The sequence below is a fragment of the Zosterops lateralis genome, assembly GCF_965231275.1.
Source record: "Zosterops lateralis genome assembly, chromosome: 9".
NCBI classification, from domain to species: Eukaryota; Metazoa; Chordata; class Aves; order Passeriformes; family Zosteropidae; genus Zosterops; species Zosterops lateralis.
Window position 1 is genome coordinate 18,386,852 of NC_139769.1, and position 23,333 is coordinate 18,410,184.

At 36.8% G+C, this 23,333-nt stretch overlaps 1 protein-coding gene across 4 annotated transcripts in view; it reads right to left on the reverse strand.

Annotated features, from left to right (window-relative positions):
- Positions 1-23,333, reverse strand: part of DPYD (dihydropyrimidine dehydrogenase) — a 333,817-nt gene that overhangs the window by 241,953 nt on the left and 68,531 nt on the right. For all 4 annotated transcript variants that reach the window (XM_083867303.1, XM_083867305.1, XM_083867304.1 and 1 more), the window contains one exon: positions 3,363-3,450. In XM_083867303.1, the coding sequence (XP_083723429.1) occupies positions 3,363-3,450 (88 nt within the window). The remainder of the gene's footprint in view (positions 1-3,362; positions 3,451-23,333) is intronic.

Sequence of the window (23,333 nt, forward strand, 5' to 3'; positions counted from 1 at the left end):
GAAGATGGTCTTTCTGAACACATAAAAAGTCAGAGTCAATTTCAGGAATCACTGTAATAATGTTTGAAAAAAAATGTGAGAGCCAGTCACAGAGGGCTACAGCAACAAAGTGAGTTCTTCAAGTACAGATTACACAAAAGATGCTTCTGTACCCCCAGTTCTTCATAACAGACTGAGATTATATAGGCTGAGTCACTCACTCCTTATGCCTGTACTGCGTAACAAAAGTTGACATCCCTGCGTGCACCAACAGTTGTTTTTCAATGCTACTATCTAAATCATAAAGGCATCTGATAATAAAAACCTCCAAGACTCTCTCACTGAGCAGTTCAAAGATAAAGCATGTGAGGAGCTGTTTCTTTCAATAGGGCCGTTCTCTGGCACAGTTTTGCTGAACAGGAGAAAAGCTGCACACCCTACAAGTGTTCAGGCTGAGAAATGCTTCTGGGAAATTGTAGGACTTTCTGCTGCTGGAAAACATTTGTTTGTGCCAGTCCTAAAGGACAAGTGCTAAAGCTCCATTTTACAAATTCCTTCTTACTTTGACATATCAACACAGGGAAAGGAGGGCATATAATCCTAAAAATCATTCCTGGTACTACTTCAGAGCTGGGGGGCAAAGCTTCTCCTGCAGCAGCTGAACCTTTGGACTTTTTTTAGTGTATTTCTTTTTCTTTTTAAAGAAATAAACAACTAAGAAAGCATTTGTTCATTATAAAGGAATACAGGTTTTGCAATGTGGTGGTATTTAAAGAAGACAGCTGGAAGTCAGAATACTTGTTTGCCATCTTCTGATGTTTAGAAACAAAAATAGCAACGTGTGCCTGGTGAATTTGAAGTCTGATCTCTGACAGACACAATTGCAAGCAGTCTTTATGAACCGAGAAAGACAAACTGGGAAGACACAAAGGAATAGATTGTACCTTTATAAAGCGGAGTTGTAATCCAGTTTGTATGGAAAAAGAGAATGGAAGTTGTGGCCTAAACTCTACTGAGTCACAGCAGCTAACACAATACAGCATAAGTGACATCCTTTCTCTCAAAGAGGCTCAAGGCTCATTGAGTCTGGCAATTCAATTACCCTCTCAACCCAGGAACAACCCTCCTCCCTTGTCCCTCTTCTACTCCAGAGCGCAGGTCTAATGGCAGAACAGCCAGAACAGCTACATTGTACATGGCCTGTAAATATCTAAAAAGCCTCAGGCTTAAGAGAACAAGAATCCCTGACCCTTTATGATTGCTATAGCCATTTCCCAACAAAACAAACCACATACAATAGAGCTTTTTAATACCTGACAAAGTAATTCATTTTCAGTTTACTGCTGTCTAAATAGTCCATATTAATAATGAATCATGTTTAAATAAATACCTGCATGCAATACTGCTTACACAAGAATAAGGACAGGGAATTTATTGAACACAATCTTCTCTAAACAAGTAGAAGGGTAACCAGCTGAAGCAAGTTTCTGAACTAGGTGATAAGAGACTCAAGAGGAGGACACAGACTCCAGTAAGTCTAGAAAACACACCCCAATTCCCTGGATCTATTGAACTCAAACACATGTATGTTCTATGTTTCACCTATTTATTTCTTCTAGAAGCTACCATACATATTTATAAGCTTTTGGATTAAAAATTTGAAGTTTATTTATAAGATGAAAACAGCAAAAACAAATGTATCATATTTAAAACAATTTTCAGTTACATGCAAAATATCCTTGATCATCTTAAGCAAGAACTTCAGTGACAATAATACAGAAATTTTTATCAAGCTGAATACTCAGACTGCTGAATGATAATATCTAACTTATTATTTCAATAGAAGTTTAGCAAAATGCTTAACAAAGTGAAAAAATACTTTGTGGTCCCATTAAAAACTATCAAAATTATAAATTATATGTTTTAGTGTTCAAAAGCACATCCTTCTTGTCTTCTATTTGCTCTAAAAGTGTATGGTGCAGGTACCACCAACAGCAGAAGAATGAAAGAGAGCAGAGGACACCATAGGAGTAGCCATGGTAGAGGGCTCTCACACAGATTCTGCCAGGTCATGACTTCAGGTGAATCATTTCAACTTTTGGTACCCCTCACTCAACTTCCACCTCATACCTTTGACAGAAAGGTACAAGGTACACTATGCCACAAACTATACTGTGGTTGCAAATACATACCTACATTCATGAAAATAAATGCAGCAGTGACAGGATACAGATTATATATGAAAATAGTCTATATGCATATACTGGGCATAATGCCAATTACTGCAAACCACAGCAACATGCAATTATGTGATAATTGATACACACATTTTAATGTCTCCTCTTAACCTAATGTTTCTTGTTAAGGTACAGAATTTACTGGTGTCTTCTCCACACCACAATTTGGCTGTTCATCTGCACATGGAAGTGGTGCTGTTGCCCACCCACTTCACTAAGCATTACCTGCAAGTGTATGTAACAGTGTTACATGTTATGTTAGAGCATAAAAAGCAGACAGATAATCCTTTATATAGCATCCTCAGTAGATTATGAGTCTAGTTGGGCTCATACAGATATAAGTCACATAGCAGCTGATCATTCCACAAATGGGAAGTAAACTTTAAGGGGTATGGGGCAACCAGTATCCAGTCATCTCTAGGCTATCCCAGATGGCCTAATAATTTTTGTCACATCAACTTTGCAGTAACCTTCATTTATTTCTGTTTATGACCATTAAAAGTAATTTGTAAACTACAATTCAGAACAATGTTTTTAAGATTTCATTATGATCATCATATAGTAGCCTATTAAGAAAAGGTACAGTACCTCAAAAGAGGGGGGCCTTTTTATTTCTGTAGTATGTTATTAACAGTCCCAGTGAGTTACTACACTTGCATTAAACACAGCCTCTTACTATAAAGGACAAGATAATATTCCTTGAGATTATCATCTTTATACCAAATTTCTGCCCATAGGAACTTCAAATTATAATCGCTTCTAAAAAAAACCAAAAATAGAAAACCACCAACTCTCCCCCTCTATACCTTTAACAAAAGGAGAGGTTTTTAACTGTAATACCTCAGGTAGCAGAAAGGTTAAGTAATGACATTTTAATGCTCAGGTTTTTGAATACGATTGTATTTGAAAACCATCAAACCCAAAAACTTTATTTAAAAAGTGACATGAAGAAATAGATCTGCACTATACACTATCTGTAATGGCACAGAAAAATCAAAATTAGCTGACTCAAACTTCAAAATGTCTGTTCTAAACACTTTATTTTCAAGACTTTGCAAAGATAAGCCTTGAAATGCAATCTCACCCATGAAACTGTGAGTAACTGCTGTTATCTCCTGCCATGTACAACTGCAAGCCCGACTTTACCTTGTTTGCAATACTTGTGATGAATGACTTGATGTCCAGATTAGTTGGGCAACTCTTCTGACAGGGGGCATCTGCACACTTTAAGCATCTACAGGAAGAAAAGAAAATGTGTCAAGGAGACATGGAATACAAGTGCTGCCAATAGCATAAGGTTTCAGGTTAGCATGCTAAAAGATAAGTCACAAAGCAATAACACACAACACTTTCATAGAATTTCTATTTAAAGCCTCGAAGCACTACATGGTCATTACTGACTGTCATCAACACAGATTAGTTATGTTTTGCTGACTGCACTTTACATAGGAAGGCAGAGGGTATCATTTACAAGGACACAGAAACCTGTTGAAGTATTAGGAAAACCTCAGATTGCACAGAGGTCATTTTTTCCCTGGAATCCATGACTGTCAAACTTCTGGCCAGTTCATTTTTCTATTTGAAAAAATATGTGCTGCGAACCTAAATTTATTATCTAAGTTCTGGAAGTCTCATTATGAATTAAATGCTGCATGTTAGGACAATCAGACATACAAAAGCAACACTATTTCCACAAAGGAAGGAATTACTTTTTACTGTATGTCCAAAGAATAAGAATACGTGATAAACTTTCAAGTTACTTTTCTATGAACTTCCTGTGATAAATCTTTGACCTCTGAAAACAATTCAGTAGTCTTATACATACTCCCAACCAAATCCCTAAGACCTTCTTCCTGTCATTTCTAATGACAAAACCTAACTAAGTAATAACGTGAAAAAACATCCTAAGTATAAAGATTGATTTTCTGTTTCTGCATAGTCATACATGGGGGTGCAATGATCTGGTTGCCTGCACCAGTCCCATCTAAGGATTAAGTCTTCAGCACAGTCTACACAACTTGCAATAAGCAAACCCAAAAAAAATACAAAAGTCAGCAGAAGGAGTAAAATGGCTCTCTGTTAGGCACAAAGGTATTGGTAGACAGCCTTGGTTTTATAGATCAATGATTATCACAGGTCAAATGCCTCACTACCTATCTCAGAATTCACTAGGTTATCCCAGATACTCTTTTGATACTGCATTAGTAACATTCAGAATTAATGCAAATTGTGAGTTTAACAATTTATGGAAAAGGAAATAAAATTTGGTTTTTACATATTATTTGAGCTCAGATATTTACATAAGTTCCACAAGCCTATCTTAATTATTTTTATTCATTGCTAGGTAACAACATTGTGGAACTGGCTGGGACAGAGTATTTTTAAACAGAGAAAAGCTATAAGAGGATAGTGGACTATATACAAAGAAATGAAGAGCACTTTAAAAGGAAATAAATGACTGTAATACCTGCAGCAAAACACTGTTCTGACTTTGTCAATCACACACATCAGGGTTTTTTTGTTGTCGTTTTTTAAGTTAAAGGTGGAATAGAACAGAAGGGAAAGCTAGTTTAGTAAAAGATTGATTAGCCTTTCATCTTATTATTCATTATCATCTAGCCGGGTATTGCAGACGATATGGAGCCAGCAAAATTCGAAGGCCTATGTGGCTGTTTGGATGTTCTCACAAGACTAGTCACGGAAAAAAGGCCCCAGAGGATATACTTAAAGTAAACAGGTCTCACAGGCTGCAAAAGATGGGAAACCTGCAGAAGCCAAACCCGGGTTCAACACCACACTGGGTTACCAGTTCAGCTATGTGGGATGTCCGAAAAGCATCGGCAGGTTTAGCTGTGGCAGCTGAACATAACACTGCCCAGCACTACCTGTGACAGGTGCACGTTAAAAAGGCCTTAACAAGGCCTTTAAAAGGTGGGACAGGGGGACCTCAAAAGGTTGTGGCCAGAACACTGTGTCACAAGGATGCTTTTAGCATTCTAAGCAGACAAGAATTTCTCTTATTTGAAAGAAAGCAAAGCTCTAGTACTAGAAGCAAGCAAAAAAGGAGATGCACTAGGCATAATAACACCAGTATGAGGGCTCAGATGAGCAGTTTGCCTGTGTAGGCAGTAAGGAAATAACAGAACTCAAAAAATATGCAATTAAAAAAGACATCAATTCCATTATGACTTTTTACTCTTCACTTTCCTCAGTGTGATTTTCTTTAAAATACAACAGTTCTGTATTCAAAATCAGAGGAAGCACACTGAACATAAAATACATTCTGTGGATTATATATAGAACAATCTCATGTCATAACTGCATGGCACCTGGCAGGATAAGCTGTGTACAGATTACTCGTTCAGACTAGCAAGCATCTTTACCAAATTCTCTTTTGATTTTTGAGCTGCTTCACAAATAACAGCTGTTGAAAATGTCAGCTACTGGGAGGGGCAGGTAATGCAAACTTGAATGTGAGCTTTGGGGAGGAGGGGAGGGTGCCATGAATATGCCAGTCCAGACTTTCTCTTATAATAATACCATCTTCCAGGCACTCTGCAGACTAAAGTGCACCAGGCTGCCATTAATCCCACTTATCACCATGACAGCTCAGTAATTACACTCCTGCTATAGCTAGGTACTGTAAGGTACTGTAGTCCTAATAAAACATCAAGCACTGTGCTGAATGCATGCTGGTGAGGTGTTTTATTAAACTTGGGGGGTTGATCACCAAGTGACATTAGTGTTGACCTATTTTTCTATCTGATAATAAATTATCCTTTGACCATACCATCATAGATACTACGGAGTGCATTTACTGTACAAAGAGCAAAGGTATCGCATTTGAATCAGGCAAAAAGAATAAATAAAGTAGTACAGTTTCACACCAGAAAGTTATTACATAAATTGCTGCAAGTGATTGATCCTTTCAAAAATCACAGGCAAAATACCCTGCTTAAGGGAATACACCAACAATTACCATGAGCTTCAGTTCCACATGCATATACCCCAATGGAGAAACATTAAGTATACTTCTTTTCTTTTTATTCAACTGTCCTCTGACCCTGGGAAATCCCACCTTTCATTTTACAAGGTTATTTATTACTATGATTTTGGTTCAAAATATTGTAAACAAATTAGAAATTTAGATTAAATGTTTCTAACTCACCCATTAGCTCCCAGCAAATTAAATGAAGAGGTGAATGCTCACTACTAAAATAAACCCAAACGACCAATGGTCTGGACTACATGCAGATCTGTGCTAATCTGAGAATATATATCTCAGCATTTCTTAGTTAAAATATAGGAAAAATCCTACCAACTATCAGAAAACACTCTACACAATGAATTTTTCTCCCATTGTTCAGGGAACAGCATCTCCTTTAGAAACATATAGGCTGTTTTGAATCTTAAAAGACACCACATTCACTTCACATGCATATTAATTTCCATATAAAAGGCAACACCACAGCCTTTGCACTGCAGAAGATAAAAAGAAGCCATAGCCAAGACTAATATTCAGTTAATAGCTTTTGTTGTACAATTGTTGAAATATTATCCAATATTTTATTTTAAAGTTAAAATATCTGACCAACAGTCCCGTTTCCGGGTATAGGCCAGCTCTTGACACACTTTTGCTTCTAAACAAAGAAAGGCAATTTAGTTGTATTGTTACCTAAAAATGCAGCCAACAATTGTCTGTATAACTGGCAATAACCTCACCTGAAGCGCAATCAATGAATGCTGAAAGGCTGGGGGTGAAATAGATAATCCAGAGTAATACTCCTCAACAAATTGTAGCTGATAACCCATCAAATCTTCATGTATCACAAAACAGACCAAATAACCTTCATTATGGTTACTGCTGGCAGAGGTTTAGAAGCAAATTGAATCTTAATTCATTTATGCAGGTTTCATTTATGCAGGACATAAACAGTGATTTTGAAAAAAGGCTTCCAGCTCTACTACTTGTAGAAATTTCTAAAACTTTGTCCACAGTTTCAGAGAAATAGCCCAGACAAAGTTCTGTATGCAATTCCTCAGGCTTTGGTCAATAAACTTTAAGAGAATGGCAGAGTGAATTGCACCCCAGTAAATAAGAGGTTGGTTTGAACAGGAGACCCAACTTCGACCCAATCAAGGCTCTTCTTAGTTTTAAGTCTCTTGCATCACTCTAAGCACTGAGCTGGGGACCGTAAGCACTGAAATAAGAAAGCTGCATGTCAGGAAGAAATTAATTGATTTTTTTCAAATAAATCTAAATCCCAAATTGAATGCCCTTTGCCTTTGATGGCAAAAGTGAAGAGCATTACAGATTTTTTTCTTTTGAGGTTCAATCCTTTAACTATTTAGAGCTAATCCTGTAGAATTTAGGCTTTCTTCTCCAAGAAGCCCAATCATTTGGTCTTGCTTCTTGTTGTACTAAAAGAAAGTCAAGGACAAACCTAAACAGACATATATAGACTCATTTAAAAAAGGCAAGGGATGCCTTACTTAAATGGTAAGCCATTGGTAAAAATCTTCTGTTGGCAGCTGGGGAGGAAAAAATAAAAAAAAGAAAAAAAAAAAGCTGCCATTATTTTCCCAATTAAAAACAAACAAAAAAAACCCCCACACCCCAAACTAATATTCACAGAGAAAAATCCCACATCCTTTTGTCTTTGTGTTCATCACATTTCACAATGGATACAAGATGAGAAAATGATTATAAAGTAACCAGGAGATGTTCTGCCAGGTTGAAATACCAAAACACCATAACACCTGATACATGGGTTTGATGAGTACCAAAGACAAATGATAGTTACAGGAATATTTAAAGTCAAGAAACAGAAAAACGAATTCTCACATGCAAGGACAAGAACTTTCTTGTGTAAGTACAATGTGGCAAAGACCAGAAAATCTTAAATTAGGATCAACTATGAAAACAATTTTGGACTACAGAAAAACAAATCTAATTGCCAAGAAACACCTCTGAACACAAAGGGCACCAAAAACTCTACAAAACACAGCAATACAGACAAATAGATACCGTGGTACTGGTTATGTAATACTGGGCGAAAGGCAGCAGTCTTTTAGATTATTCTGCAAAATTATGTGAAAAATTCTATTTGTAAGAAATGCCCAGACTGTTAGCAATGCACAGGAGCCATAAGAAACAAAACATTCAGTATCATGTAAACTGGCTATATTAGTTCATATCTAAAGAAAGAAGGAAAGACTTCCACATTGTCGCTTTTTGCCTCTTCAGTCACCCCAAATCCTGTAACCCTCCTATACTTCTCCGTCAGTAATGGTCTTCACATGACCAGAGGAAGTAAATTAAATAGGAAGTATTTTAAATAGAGGCACTCAACAGGATTAATGGCAGACATGGCTGCTGGCAGTTACAGGACACATAAGGGAGGTGCTTTTTATCGAAAAGAAGAAATGATCAGAGTTGAAAGTAAGTCTTCAGACACAAAAACCTCCTACCCTAGTGCAGAATAATGGCACTTACAGACAAGGTTATTTTTGGACACTTAAGAGGTGGTGAATCATATGGACATAGGCTCCAAATCATTCTATTCATCAATGCCTCATCTTTCTCTTTTCTTCTTTGGCTCTCTACACAGCCATAATTCTTTTCTCATCTACTTCTAAATCCTCTTTGAGTGCAGGAACTCTCCTCTCCTCTTTACTTCTGCTTGGTTGTCTTCCTGTAGTTTTTCTTCCCCATTCATCTGAAACTTTTCCACATATCTGTCCTGTAACTTTTTATCACCTTTCATTGTAACTTCATTTTTATGGACAAAGCTGATAACAAAAAAAGGAGCCACTGTCTGCCATCAGGTATCGATGACAGTGGTGTAGGAAAGTGTGCACTAGTCACTTTACAGTCTGTCTTCTGAGTTGTTGTCAACCACCATCCAGGCCTTCAGAAACCTCCACTTCTGCACTAAAACTGCTTGCCTAATGCCATGTCTTCTGCATACTATGGACACTGCTGTCTTGGTCTGTGATCAGGCACACAAATGGAGCCTTAGCAGAGGAAAAGCAGGTGGGTGAGATTTCCTCTTAACCCCTTGCTGAGCACTGGGAACAGAGCTGAGCTCTGTCTGCTCTGCACTGTGGGGAGCAGCCTGCTCCAAGTCTGTTCATGGGAAGTTACATTCTCCTTAAATTCCTCCTGTCATTGTACTGGGACACAGAATTTTTCACCAATCATTCTGCAATATAACCTAAAAGATTGCTGCCTTTCACCCACTTCATTTATATAACGTGTATATCATTACTTTAATCATATTTCTCCAATTTATAATGTTGCTGAATAAAGCTGTTATATAAATTAGAGGGATTAAAAATAGAAAACATAGTTCTGCTTACAGAATACTGTAGCACAAAGCATGAATATCAGCTGATGCCAAATCAGAAAAACTGTATCATCCTTTTGACATATTAGAAATCTTTTTTTTTAATTTTATTTTGATGGTGAAAATAATTTCAACAATCCATTACAGCAATGTTAAAGAATTAACATCTAAGCATGGTCCCCCTTCTCTTGTTTCATAGTAAGCATTATGAAATTGCTGTGTTTTCAACAGCATTAATCAACATTCAAAAGCCATTAAATTGTCCCATAAAAACTATGTCTAGTTAAAGGTTTCATTGCTGCCAACAAAATATTTTTTAGTTAAATCTTAAAGTTTTTAGTTACAAAAACAAATACTTAAAAGTCAATCTGCAACTTCTCTGTTAACACTGATTAAATTTCACTAAAATTAGTATTTTCTCAACATCATAGGAACACCATATAGTTTCCTGCTTATGATAATAAACTTGATAGTACCCATACTATTCCAGTAGTGCAAAAGACTCACAAGAAACCCACTTGTTGATAAAACACTGATAGTACCTATTTAGAACTCACACTGTGCTCTTCAAGTCCTTGAAAGCAGCACGTTACCTGCCAAACCAGCCACTTGTGGCCCAGCCACCCCTCGCCTTCTGGAGCTTTTTTTATTTTTTTTAAACGGGCACAATTTATGTTCACCACAACAGTGATCCCTTTCACATAAGAGACAGCTGTTACACAATGTTCAATATCTTTTTAATCCTCTATAGACTGGAGACAGAAAGGTTGACAGAACTGACAGTTTTTATTATGGCTTGTCCTGTACACAATAATCTTCTTTCACCTGGACTATTCTCCCAGAAGTGTTACAGATATTTTGACTTCTATCAAATATCCTTTCTAGGGTTTTTAGGAGATACGAATTTAGTTTTATGTGGCATGATTCTTGTCCTCTGTAAGTTACCTATCCAAAATATGAAACACCTGTTGTCTGTTTATCTTAATGTCAACAATACTCCTCTGGGTTCACTTCAGGAATGATACACTTTACAAGTTTAGTCAAAGATGCTTTTTCTCCCAAAATGCCTTCATCATCTATGCACATGTTACAAATGCCACTCTGTTCAATACATCATTAATATCAGGAGCACAAATCTACCATTTATTTGCACCGAAAACATTGATTAAATTTAAGAATAACATATATAAACAATCTATGATACAATATAACCTAACTAAAATGCATTAATTGAAAATTTAAGAAAATGTTCTCCATTAAAAACCACAAACCCAGAAGAAATGGATTTTTCTCACTACAGCACCTGTCTTGCAATTTAGGTATGCCAGCAATTCTACCACAATTAACAGAAGAGTGATTTAAACAACGAACTTCTGTGCAGAATTAGTCTTGGGAAAGGCAGCAACAGCATAATAAGCTAAAGCTTCCCTTTTTAGGATCTGAGCACCAAGAAATTCCCCAGCTCTCTCTTTTCCATCACCCTGTAATTATCCACAGATCTGACCAAATGCTGATCTAGAACCCTGCCACTCACAAGTCAGACTACACTGCTCTCTGCACACAATGCATTCCCACCATTTCCCAAATCATGATGCCAATATTAGACACTGGGAATGTGAGAGAAAGGGAGAAAAGAGGGCAAAAGACCAGGAGGGTTTTAGCTTTGTTGTTGGTGTCACCTGAACATTTGACCCTACACTGGGCATAATCTGGAAGCAGACAAAAGCACAAATTACATCACTGAACTTCAGATTAAAAATAAAAACTTCAAAGGTTCCAATTGCTCTTTTTTTTCAGATCTGCAGAAACAAAAACCAATTATCAGTTTTGACTGCTACTACAACTCAGATCTCCAGAGAAAACTGACAGGTCAGTCACCTTTCCACTGCAAACCTGACAAATATGCTTCTTCCAATGGAGGAGGTAAATCGTTGACCCCAGCTGATCGCCTGTTTTCAAGTATTAAAACTTGGAAAGAAAGGCAAAGTCTCCTTAGTAAATAAAACTCAGTCCTTCCAGACAGTGAACGCTCCAGCTCATTATCAGACAGCTTAACTGTGCTCTATTTTAATATATGTAGTCCCCAGTGGGATCCAGTCAGATCATTCAAGTGCTTATAATGAAAACACTTAAGCAATTTCTTAATCCAGCCTCATGCAAATCTTCCAGAAATGAGTTCCCAGCACTTCCTCACTCTTCCTCATCTTAAAATTGCTGCAGATTTGAGAACCATGAGCCACTACTTGTCTCTTCCCTCTTTTGGAAACTGCGAGAATTCAGCAGAGGATTCTAAGATTTAATATTTTGTCTAGAAATTGCATGTATACAAGGACTCTCTTTCATCCTCTTTTTCAAATTAAGAGGTTTGTTTAAGATACCTTAACAAGTGATACTGTAACTTCTTAATATGCTCAGTCATCAAGAACAAGGGAAATCTGCCTGATTCTATATGCTGCAAATAATTGATACATTTTTTAGTCATAAGAAAATAATTTTACCCTGTTTATAATATATAAATATCTTTTTTAAAAGGTGGCATTTTCTTGCATGTTTTGATGTTTAAGATAATTATTTGGCTTTGCTTTTCTACCTGAAATTTACTCAAAAAGTAAAGATTCAGCATCTCCTCAGCAAATGGAAAGAGCTTTATGACACAATTACAGAAATCAAAGAGGGAAACTAAAGAGGTGAGCACAGAGTAGAGACAAACCCTAAACAAATTACACTATGAATCAATGTTGCATTCTTTATATCTTGAGTTTAAAGATATCAGTAACATTTTAATAGTAGATAGCTGAAAATTCAGTCTTAATTGTTTGCAAAAGGGAAATACACTAACTCATTAACTAAATGATTGGTCTTGTTGTGCTACATCCAGATTTTGCTACAACCACCTTCTGGGAAAAATTTATAACATTCATGCATTTACACTATGGTAATATGAATAAATGACATAGCTGAAAGTCACTGTCCAGACTTCACTTATGTGAAACCAATATATAAATATTTTTAGGTTTTTTTTTTAGTCCCCACCAACTAAAAAAACCTAAACTGAAACAAAGCAATTTAAAAACCCACCAAACAAATGAAACAGAATAAAACAAAACAAAAAACAAAACAAGGTACGGACAGACCCTTTCTGTAGATCACCAAATAAATTTAACACCTAACCCCCTTGGTAGCAAGGCTGCCTCACAGAAGCACCCCACTGTATACTTGTATCTTTCTACAGTTTCATTCTTCCAGTGTAGACATCTCCTCCATGCAAACTACTTAACTGGAGAGAGCTGTTCAAGCTTCACAGTTTCACCAGGCTACATGGACAGAAGGCTGGACTACATGACCCAATAGGTTTACCCTATCTTTGCAATTTCTCCTAGGAGGCTGAATAATGGCCTTTTAAAATGGCAAATTTATGTCTGCTTATCTATCTACAGTTGATGTTTCCTACAGAGATAGGCAGACTATAAAAATTTAAGAGTTAATGTCTGTCTCAAGTTATTTAGGACTAGAGGAGTGACATGACTATTTATTTTCCTTATAAATTAAATCCTTACTTTAAGCACTTTACCAGGCACTCCAAAATTAGGATAAATAAAAAGGACTGTAGTTAAAATAGCAGGATCTAAAATATGAAATATATACAAGGATTTTCCAAGTATAACCACATGAAAATCTTTTAAAAACAGTTTGATTTCTGAGCTCTACAGCATGGCCTTTTAAGTCAATGTATATTGGCAAAAAACCCCTACATCTACCAGCTAAACATAGAAAATACCCTAGACTTTCAATGTCAAGAAGGCTTTGGGAGGGCAACTAGAGAATAATCAGTGTTTGCAAAAATAGGACAAACATTTGTTGCTAAAAAGAAGGCACAAAAATCTTGCATTTTAGGTTTCACCTTTACATGCTAAGCAGGGAGAATTTTCACATCCTTTTAAGAAGATTATATAAAAGAAAGTGTTTGTCACATTTCCTCCCATACTGAAGTTAATGGCATAAGAATGAATACATTTTCTGTGATGGCTCAGCAGTTAAGTGCTGTCTGGAAAATATTAAAAGAAATGTGGGGTTTTTTTCAGAAAAACACAGCTTTAAGAAATTTTAGGATGCATAAAAAAATCAATCTGTTGGATCACGATAGTTTGATAGATCACTTGTTCTTGAATTTGTGGCATTGTTCTTCTTTGTACATGCTCAAATTGTTACACTTACATCAAATACAGCAATCCCAGGACTGTAAATGTAGTGTGGCTGAAAAAGCACACTTTTCCCATTTCCCAAAGGCACTGCATTTTCAAAAACCTGCTGGAAGGATTTAAATATTCTCTTTTGGTAGATAGTTTTGCTTGCTACAAATGAGCAGATGTCTGCCTTTTGGCAATTCTTTTTTATGCAGTTATTTGAAAACAATTACAGAAAAATATTAAAATTTATATATAAAAAAAAATACTCCACAAAGATCTGCATATCTCAGACTAGTCATACAGACATTTGAGAAAGCCTAGGAATCAGTACAAAATGCTTCTTCTCTTCCACCCTCCATTAGTACCTCCTCTACACAAAACCACACGAAGTACACATTACCAACTCCCCAACTGTTCCTCCATCCTAGACTCAGATGCTCTGATTTTAGCATTGCTCTTTCTAACCCAGAAGCATTAAGGTTTAAGGAATGCATCTGATAACTTCCAGAGTTTCATACCTCAGGATTTACAGGAAACTATGATGCAGCCTATGATATCAACACAATCACGTGTATAGCTTACTTACCAGTGTCTCTCTTCCTTTACATTGAAGGCTGCCAATTCTTTTCTTTACTCCAGGTGAATGCCCAAGTCTGCTGGCTGCAAACTCAGACAGCTCTTACTAAATTTCTCGGCAGTAAGAATCCGAAGCTCCTTCTCATGCCCACAAATTAAGCCAACAAGAAAACCTCCCTGACAGCTTCTACTGTCAGTCTGCTCCATTCCTGCATCCCTGGCTCCAGGACGCCAGAAGGCAAGCTTACCTACTGCTCCCCCATCCTTGGCCAGAATCTGACCACAGCAGAATATATTCCAATTTGGGGTTACTGTAGACCAGTAAGAGTTTTGATTGTGAATGATGCTGCTGCTTTATCAGATTCATTTCTGTCAGGACTTGCCTGGTTAGCAATTTTAAAAGCAGTTAGCTCACTTTCACGAAGGTATCTTGATATTGGCTTCCAAATTTTAAGCAGGAGAAGGAAAGATACTTTGTTTTAGAATCCCATTCCAACCCTATTTTAAGTATATTCAGTGGCTGTATTTTCTACAATGGTCTGGATGGTGTTAAACATTCAAGAAAGGCTCCCAAAGATACTATAACTACTTAGGTTTCATCTCCAGCCTCTGACTGAAGTTAGTCAGTTCAACAAAGAATATCAATATAAATTCGAACCAGCTCTTGGGTGTTTGCTGTGCTGTCAATATGTGTTCAAGCACATAACACAAAGTAGTGGAACAGAGGACAACAAATGCAACTAAAGGGTGTTTAGTCACTTCTAATTTAGTCAAAGCAATTTGTTTTTCTTTTGCAAGCCCAGAATAGCAGAAAGATAGAATTATCCACTCTTTAATTTCCCATTTCACTAAGGATGTGAAATCTGTACTAGTCACCTTATGACTGGAAATAATTTCCTGGAAACAACCTCTACTTATTGTTTCCTACACTGAAGCAATTTTTTGCATAACCAGATGGGATATTTTTCCAATCATAGGAATTCTGTCTTTTTGGAAATGAAGACAGGAGTGAAGAACAGTAAAAGCTCTACTTTTCTTCATTCCTTCACTTCCTTATCCATGACCAGTCTCTTCAGCCCCTTCAAAGAGCAGGAGCTTTTCAGAGAGACAGGAGTTTGACAGTTATCGCTCAACGTGGAAAATTAAAAAAAAAAAAAAAAATCAACTCCCAAAATGCAAAAAACAATTCAAATCAGAGTAATTAAGGGCAGAGTTCCTGACAGTATTTTGGAAGATCTCTCTACAAATCCATTTTGGTGCTTTACACATGCTAAGATCCAGCAACCTAAGTTACACTCTATTGCTTACAAAACATGACCAGGCAAAACTCTGTCCTCAATTCAAAACAAAAGTAATAGAAATATGCACAATATATTACATACGGCACTACAACTTCCTCAGTTTCCAGCAAAGAGAAGGGAGTGACACTGCTCTGGAAAAATGCTCTACTGATAGTTCAGCATGATCTCTCCTAAAATATACTTGAATATGTTTACTAGCACTGTGCAAGATGATGTACTAGCAAAAACAGTTAACACTGAACCACAAATGTCAAAACAGACTAAGAACATTATGTGATACATTATTCTTTCTTTATTGTGTTTGTTCACTTGCTAATTTGCACGATTCAGTAATTCACAAAAGAGTCTCCCTATCATTAGTGCAAATTAGTAATTTTCTAGCACATAGTTAGAAATACACATCAAATTTATACTATACATTGCATGTTTGCTGCCTTTGAGAAGATGAAAAAATATTACATGGTCAAATGAAATTCCTGGGTTATTATTTTGAACCTGAAAATAGCTCTACACAACCTCCTTACATATTTCTCAACATCAGCCTGGTGGGAGTATATTACTCACAAGCATTTTTCTGCTTAGCATGAAAATATAAAGCTATTTTTTTCTGAATAGCTCCTGATCGCACTACTATTCACATATTTTAAACTGAAGTAATTTCTTCACTGGATGAATCCTATTACTGCTACACCAGTAACATTATACCTGTCCTAATCCTTCTCTAACACACACTTTTCCCATAGTATAAGCCTAAGCCACTGTGTAGAGATAAATCTCAAATAGATGCAGGTTCCATGAAAAAAATTAAACATCATATTATGGTTTAGATTCAGCCAAAAAAATCATTCAACTGTAGTTCACATTATTGCTTTGCATGCACCATCATTTTTGGAGGAAGAAGGGCTCTTAATGCATCTACCTCATTACTATGGTCTGTGCACTATTTACACAATACACACACTTCAAATAATATTATGAATGTTTTAACTAAGTTTTATGTTCCCAAAGAACAAGCAATCCAGACTTATTTTCAGATGTTGTGATTTAGTGTTATCTTTCTATTAAGACAAAAAAAATAACAAGCTCCAGCATTTTCAAAATTCTTACAATATATGCAATGTTTTATTTGGATTGGGGCTGGCAGAAATCAGTAGCTAACAAAAGCATAAGTGCTATCCCGAGGCTGCAGTCTGTAAATAAACAACTTTGAAAAGAAACTATTCTGAAGGAAACCTTCACTCTCACCTATCATATAATGCTCCGTCTGTCTGATGCACTCTTAGTGAAACTGAAATTTGACTATGGTACCTAATAGTTCTACTGAGTGATTCCAAAGTTATTCAATAAAAGGGAATTTGTTAGAAGGAAAAAAGACCTTTCCACCTAATGAGACTTAAATTCCCTCAAAATACTTCAGCAATCTCTAAATTAAACCATCTGTGGTATTAAGAGAGGCTCAGGGATGATAAGCCTCAGAGTTCCCCTATTTTTAGCCAGCATGTTAAACAAATCTTCCTGACAGAGTCACACAGCCAAAAAGCAAGTAAACTCCAGAGAAGTCCTCCTGCCTCTAACCATCAGTCCCTTTCGAAACTTGCCTTTTAGTGCTACAATTTCCAAAGTATTTCCAGCCCACAGGCAGCCAAGCTAGGTGACAGAAAGTGTTTTAAACTTGCAGTACCAAGTGAGCTGAGAAGTCTGTGTTTTAATGAAACTTTGGACTAAAAGAGGGTAAAGTCTCCAAGAATGTCCTTAATGAGGAGTAGTGTGAGGCTTCTGCTGTAGGGAAGCCTCAAATTACAAGACATTATATGTAGTCCAGGAGAAACGCAAGAAGTTGAATTTTCTGTGCTTTCTGAACTGTTCCTAACATCAGCAGCAACATTATAAACTAAAACTTTGACTTATATCCCGGTTGAAAAAAAAACCCAAACAAACAAAACAACCCAAGAAACCAACACATTCTTTTGCTCTATAATACATAATGAACACTACCTTCCCTTTACATTTTCTCTCACCTTTAAAGTATCAATCCTAGTGTAAAGAAAAAAATTAGAAGAAATGAACACAATGGAAAGTTCCTGTCAGCTTTCCCCGGCTCCAGAAAAAGCCTGGCAATGCAGAGGATGCTTACAGGATACTCCCATGGTTACCAGATCCAAGCCATAGCAGACCCAGGAATTACATGAGCAGCTTTTCACTTGAATGATGGTCCCTTACCTTGACTGCCCAGCACAACAGCAGTGCTGTCCTGCCACATTCAGAAGAGCAGCATCACCCTACCAGCTAATTACAAATCACTGGTGCTTATGAATCTCTCTACAATAGGTACATTGACATCTTAAATGCTGTCCAAAACTGGTAAACACTTATACTGGTAAGTGGCGTGCAGGTACATCCTGCATGAGTTTCTAACAAGTTTGCAGGAAACCAATGCACTTATCTCTCTTCAAAAAATGAGTAGATAATATACAGACTTCAATGCTAAGCATTTATAAAGAACCATTATCAAGAACAAAAAACAAGGAAACACAAAAACCAGACTATTCCCAGATATAAGTCACAGTTAGACATATGAAATGAAAGCTCCTTCCAGTTAACAGAAGATGCAGACAGAGTCAGACTCTGTAACCCTCTGTACACAGAGTGACTTTTTCATAGTGCATAAGTACTTTGGGTTAATTACTGCTAAGGTGGTTAGACTATTTGAGTTTTAATCAACAGAGCCCTACTCTGCTGCAGATGCTAACATCTGTAAAAGTTCTACCTCCTTCAGGCATTGTAGCACCTGGAGAAGCCACAGGGAAGGTAACATGGAGTCTTCTTGACATTACTGAAGCAGCTGTCAGCTCAGGAGGAGGCATATTCTGACTTGCACCAGACAGCAGCATTGTACAAACCCACACTCCCTCTTATTAAATACAGTCTATAAGCAACACCAGGAAATCTGTACTGAGAACAGACTTACCATGTGATAAAAGTATCAGAATTCACTAGTGAGATGTACTTAAAGGTTTTATTTTGTCACATGGGTATAGACCTTGATTTGGCAATTGTTTCACGTGGCAGATATTCCACTAACAAAATCATACCATTCATGGTGACATTGAAACTTCTGTCTAAAGTGCAGTACCTTTGATTTAAACACAAATTTTAACAGGACTGTTGTTTAAAACCACAACCAAAAACCCAAAAAATATTTATTACATGAACTTCTTTTCATGACACTTCTCTTTTCAGTGGGTCTGCTAACTGTAAGCAAAAATGTAGGCACTAATGAAAAAACATTAGTACGAGAACCCCATAAAGATATACCAGACACTACAGAAAACTGCTCATCCTTCACCAGTCCAATCTTGGAACAAAGGACCAATGGTTTATTCCTGTTTGAAAGCACATCCCAGTTGCAAGATGAGCATCACAAACTTCCCCGAAGTGAGTTATAGAGCTATAAAAATACAGCAGGATCAATAGAAAGAAAGCACTGCAGCCCTTTGCATGTGAAGGCCATACCGTGCCACACCACAATCACAAAAAATAACAAGCAAAGCTTAAAATACTGGACATGTATTCATTGGGATTTCTTTTACAATAGTATACTAATAATAATGATCACCTTTCCAGGTTAAATTCCCATCCAGTTTGTCTGCATGGAAATAAACTTATATTGACAAACTACACTGCAGTGGCAGAAAAGGTACAAAGCAGTATCACCACTCCTAGGTTTTCATTTGCTATTTACTCAAATTTTTCCAAAGCCTTAGCACTACCAAACACATTCATGAGAGAGGTATTTACATCGACAATGTGCCCAGGAATATCTGGAGGAACAAAAAGTGAAGAAGAACTTATGTTTCCCTCAACTTCACAATACCAGAATGCTATGAAATAAAAACAGAGTGCAAGGCTGGTAACTTCAATATGTTTCCCAGATCCACTGCAATAACAGAATAGCCTAGCATGTCTCATATTATTTAATAATATTTCTGCAAATCAGTGCAGCAAGAACAATCTTCCTTGTTCTTACAATAAACTGCTGTTAGGCTCCTCCTAACTCTACAGAAAATACTGTGTGAGCATTTGCACAGTGCTACAATAACTATTTTGAATACTAAGAAGTGTAGTACTAATGCCATGTACTAACATAACTCAGAACTTGAATCTTTTTGATACTCTTACAAGTCAATCTACTTCTACAGGAAAAATAAACCAGATTTCAGACTACTGTTCCACAAAAATCTGTAGCTGTTACAATTTTTAGAAGATTTCCTAGAAGGTCTAGAAGGTAAAAGATGTAAATCACATATGAAACTTACTCTGCAGAGAAGATCAACTTTTTTTCTTTATCTCAATCTGTAAGCACAGTAGGTAAGATGATAATTGTCAATCTATTATAGTCAATCATCCATTGATCTCAATGGAGTAATGCAAAACTAAAGAGAGACAATGGATTTTACAGATTAGTGAATTTGTAGATAGCACCATTATTTGTTCAGTACCACATTATCATACTCAGCTCACACAGAGGGGACAGACACACCTCTCCCTTTCTGAGCACTTCTTTACTGTACTATTTCCCTTTCACTCATGGCTCTGCAATGCAGAGTATTTATGCATCTGTCTGCTACAATTCTCACTCTTCAGGGCAGACTCCACTTCCAGTCTCTGTCCAGTAGATCCAGTGAGATGATCACTTACTAAACACATCCATACACCACACATACTATAAATTACTAACACATACACCTAAAGCAATCATCAGGCCTTACAGAGCCACATCCCAGTGATATCAGAGTGGAAGGCAGCATACACATCTCACAGCCATTCCTTATGCTGCTTCAAATCTCCACAGCAGTCTAAAACAGAGATGACATTGGGATGGCTCCTATCATAAAATCTCTCTCCCATGGTCCAGGGCCAAGTAAGGTATCCAGAGGAATTATTTTGATGATTTAATGCTAATACTGAAATTATGGTTTAAAACAAGGTATTAGAAGATGTGTGTATTCAAAACATGGAGAATACAAAACACTTCAAAGGAGACAAAGTCAGTTACCCAGGCAGATACCCAGTTCTTGATCCACTTTCACCTGAAGACTTTGAACCAAATTATTAAATCAAGAAGAGGTAGAGCTCAAATATGCCCAAAGCAGGGAGATTCTTGGGGGTTCCTGATGGATACGTAATTTTTAGCACAGCTCTTAGATTCTCTGTGGTTATCCTTCCCCATTTGCTTACACTTGTGAAAAACAGAGGCTTTGATATACAAAACAGAGAGATGTGAATGTGTACATAAAAAATATTTGTGGATACAATCTAAGTGGTCTTGAAGTCTAAACTGAGCCTAGCCATCCTAGATCATATCCCCTTGAGCTGTTTTGAATTCACCTCAACACAAACAGGACTAGAATGATAACCGCTTTCTTGAGAATTGCAATATACCTATTGCATTGTCACACAAATCAGAATTATCTTTCCTAAAATCCTCCAAGTGATTTTAACTACAGGGTCAGGCTTGAAGACACAGAAGTGAGCTTGGCTCTTCTCACCATTTCAGAACTTTTGAGGTATTTTTAAATATCCTACCTTCTAAATCTTACATTCAGCAGTATAACTTCTCATTCAGAGAATTAGCTTTTATTTTGACTGCTTGATCTTTTGTGTCATTCAGGCACGTGCTACTTCTTTTCCATGAATTCAAAATGCAAGTATTGAAGCAGTATTTTTGACTGCTGTTTCATCTTCAAAGGCAAGACTTGAGCTTTGAAGACTCAAAGTTAACTAAAGCTGACTTCTTCAACCCAACTTGGATATTCAGGTTCCTAACACACTAAACGAATGGACAGAGTGGGTAGGGGTATATGTAATAAATTCTCAAAACACCAAGCTAGCCAAGAGGCTAGCTGCTAAGACTTGCTAAACATCTGGCAGGGTCAGAGACAAACCAGAACCATGCCTTTCCTTTACCAAAGGTTACCACTATGCACTTGCCTCATGAGGAAATAAATTTAAGTTCTGCTTTTCCATCTGAAAATAGAAAACCAGCAACCATTCAGCAACCAAAATCAGGCAACCTATGTTCAAGCCCTAAGCTGTGAAAGTTCTAAATTCAGGCACTTACTCAAAAATCAGGAAGAGTGAGATCTCTACTGACGTATTTAACACGTGAAATACTTGAGGTTTACCTCTAACCTATTAGCTTTCAGTATCAGAGAGTTTCTAAGCTCCCTCTGTACATCTGTCTTGGTTAACTTGTAGGGAATAACTTGTAGGAATCAATGTGGAACAGGAAGAGCCTATTTGGAAACCTACTGCAGAGTTAAGTGTTGAGAAGCTCTTTTATGGAAGTGCAGCCTGAGTACTCTGGCAGCCTTTAGGTGCTCTCAGGCTCTAGGAAGGTGAAGTGGCAACTCCTAAGTGACTTTAATAATTCCCCTCCACTGTCTCGTAACTACCAGGTACTTTATCCAGCCTGGTAATCTAAAAGATATTCTCACATGTCCTCAGTCTCCTCAATAAAAAAACTGATTAAATCATCAGTCCATTTCTTTGAAAAATACTATATACTCTTCAATAAACTTGAAAAATAGCTACATTCTTTTGAACAGATGTGCAGCATTTCAAAAATCCCATTTCCAGAGAAAGAAGGTCCAAATGGATACTTCCAAGGATGCAAACTAGATGCGGTATTCAATAAACATATCTATTTCTGCTTAAAATTATATGAAGCACTATAGACACTGTTTTGGTGCTATATATGGTACATTACTCATTCTGAGAAATAGTTAGCTGAGTATTTTACAAATGGAAGAAAATAGCTACTTGCACATACATTTGTGATTCAAAGCCTTCATTTAAGCAATGACACCCATCTATCTGAAGTATGCAATGGTGCATGCTTTTTTATAACAGTTCTTTACATACAATGAGAAAATCTAAATATACAACATGTTTATAGCATATCAGTCTTTCTAGTACATCAGCCTGATGCTGATGTTGGATGAGCACCTGACAGCACATCAACCATTCCATCATTCATTAATATATATCTCTGCAGCTTTCAGAAAGAGACAGATGATCTTCCCTTGGAGACCAGCACAGTTTGACTGTACTGATGGGTGCCCAGTTTGACCTCTAAATCTCTGGGGTGCATTTCACAGCAAGAAAAGATTAAGAACTGATTAAATACCTTGTTTCCTCAACAACACTATAGAAGGCATTTAAAGAATAAAACTCCTTACTTTTGTAGGTTTATATTACCCATAATAGTAAAAATTATTAAAAAAGTATTTTGACAGACTTTTTTCAATAAGTTTCTACTATTGATAGCAATTTGTTTTTTCTCTCAGCTGTTCACCTACTGACAGGAAGTATTCAGACATTCTTATAATTCCACGAAATTTGACAAAACCATGCTATTACCACTATTATGACAATCTCTCAAAAATCCAGTGTATCCATGATCCAAAACTAGTAATAGAGTATAAGAAAGCCATGCAGGTTTTACATACTTCCATGTAAGCATCTTTCAGTTTTGAAGCACATAAAAAGCATGCTTAGCCTGATCTGAATTGCTGCAGTGTTCTTGTTAAAAATCACCATCTGTCAGAGATTATCCTGTTTTACACAGAGGGAACATGCATTAATTATTAATCCTACTCCTCACAGAAATGTATTCACACGAGATCAGGACTATCCACGGTG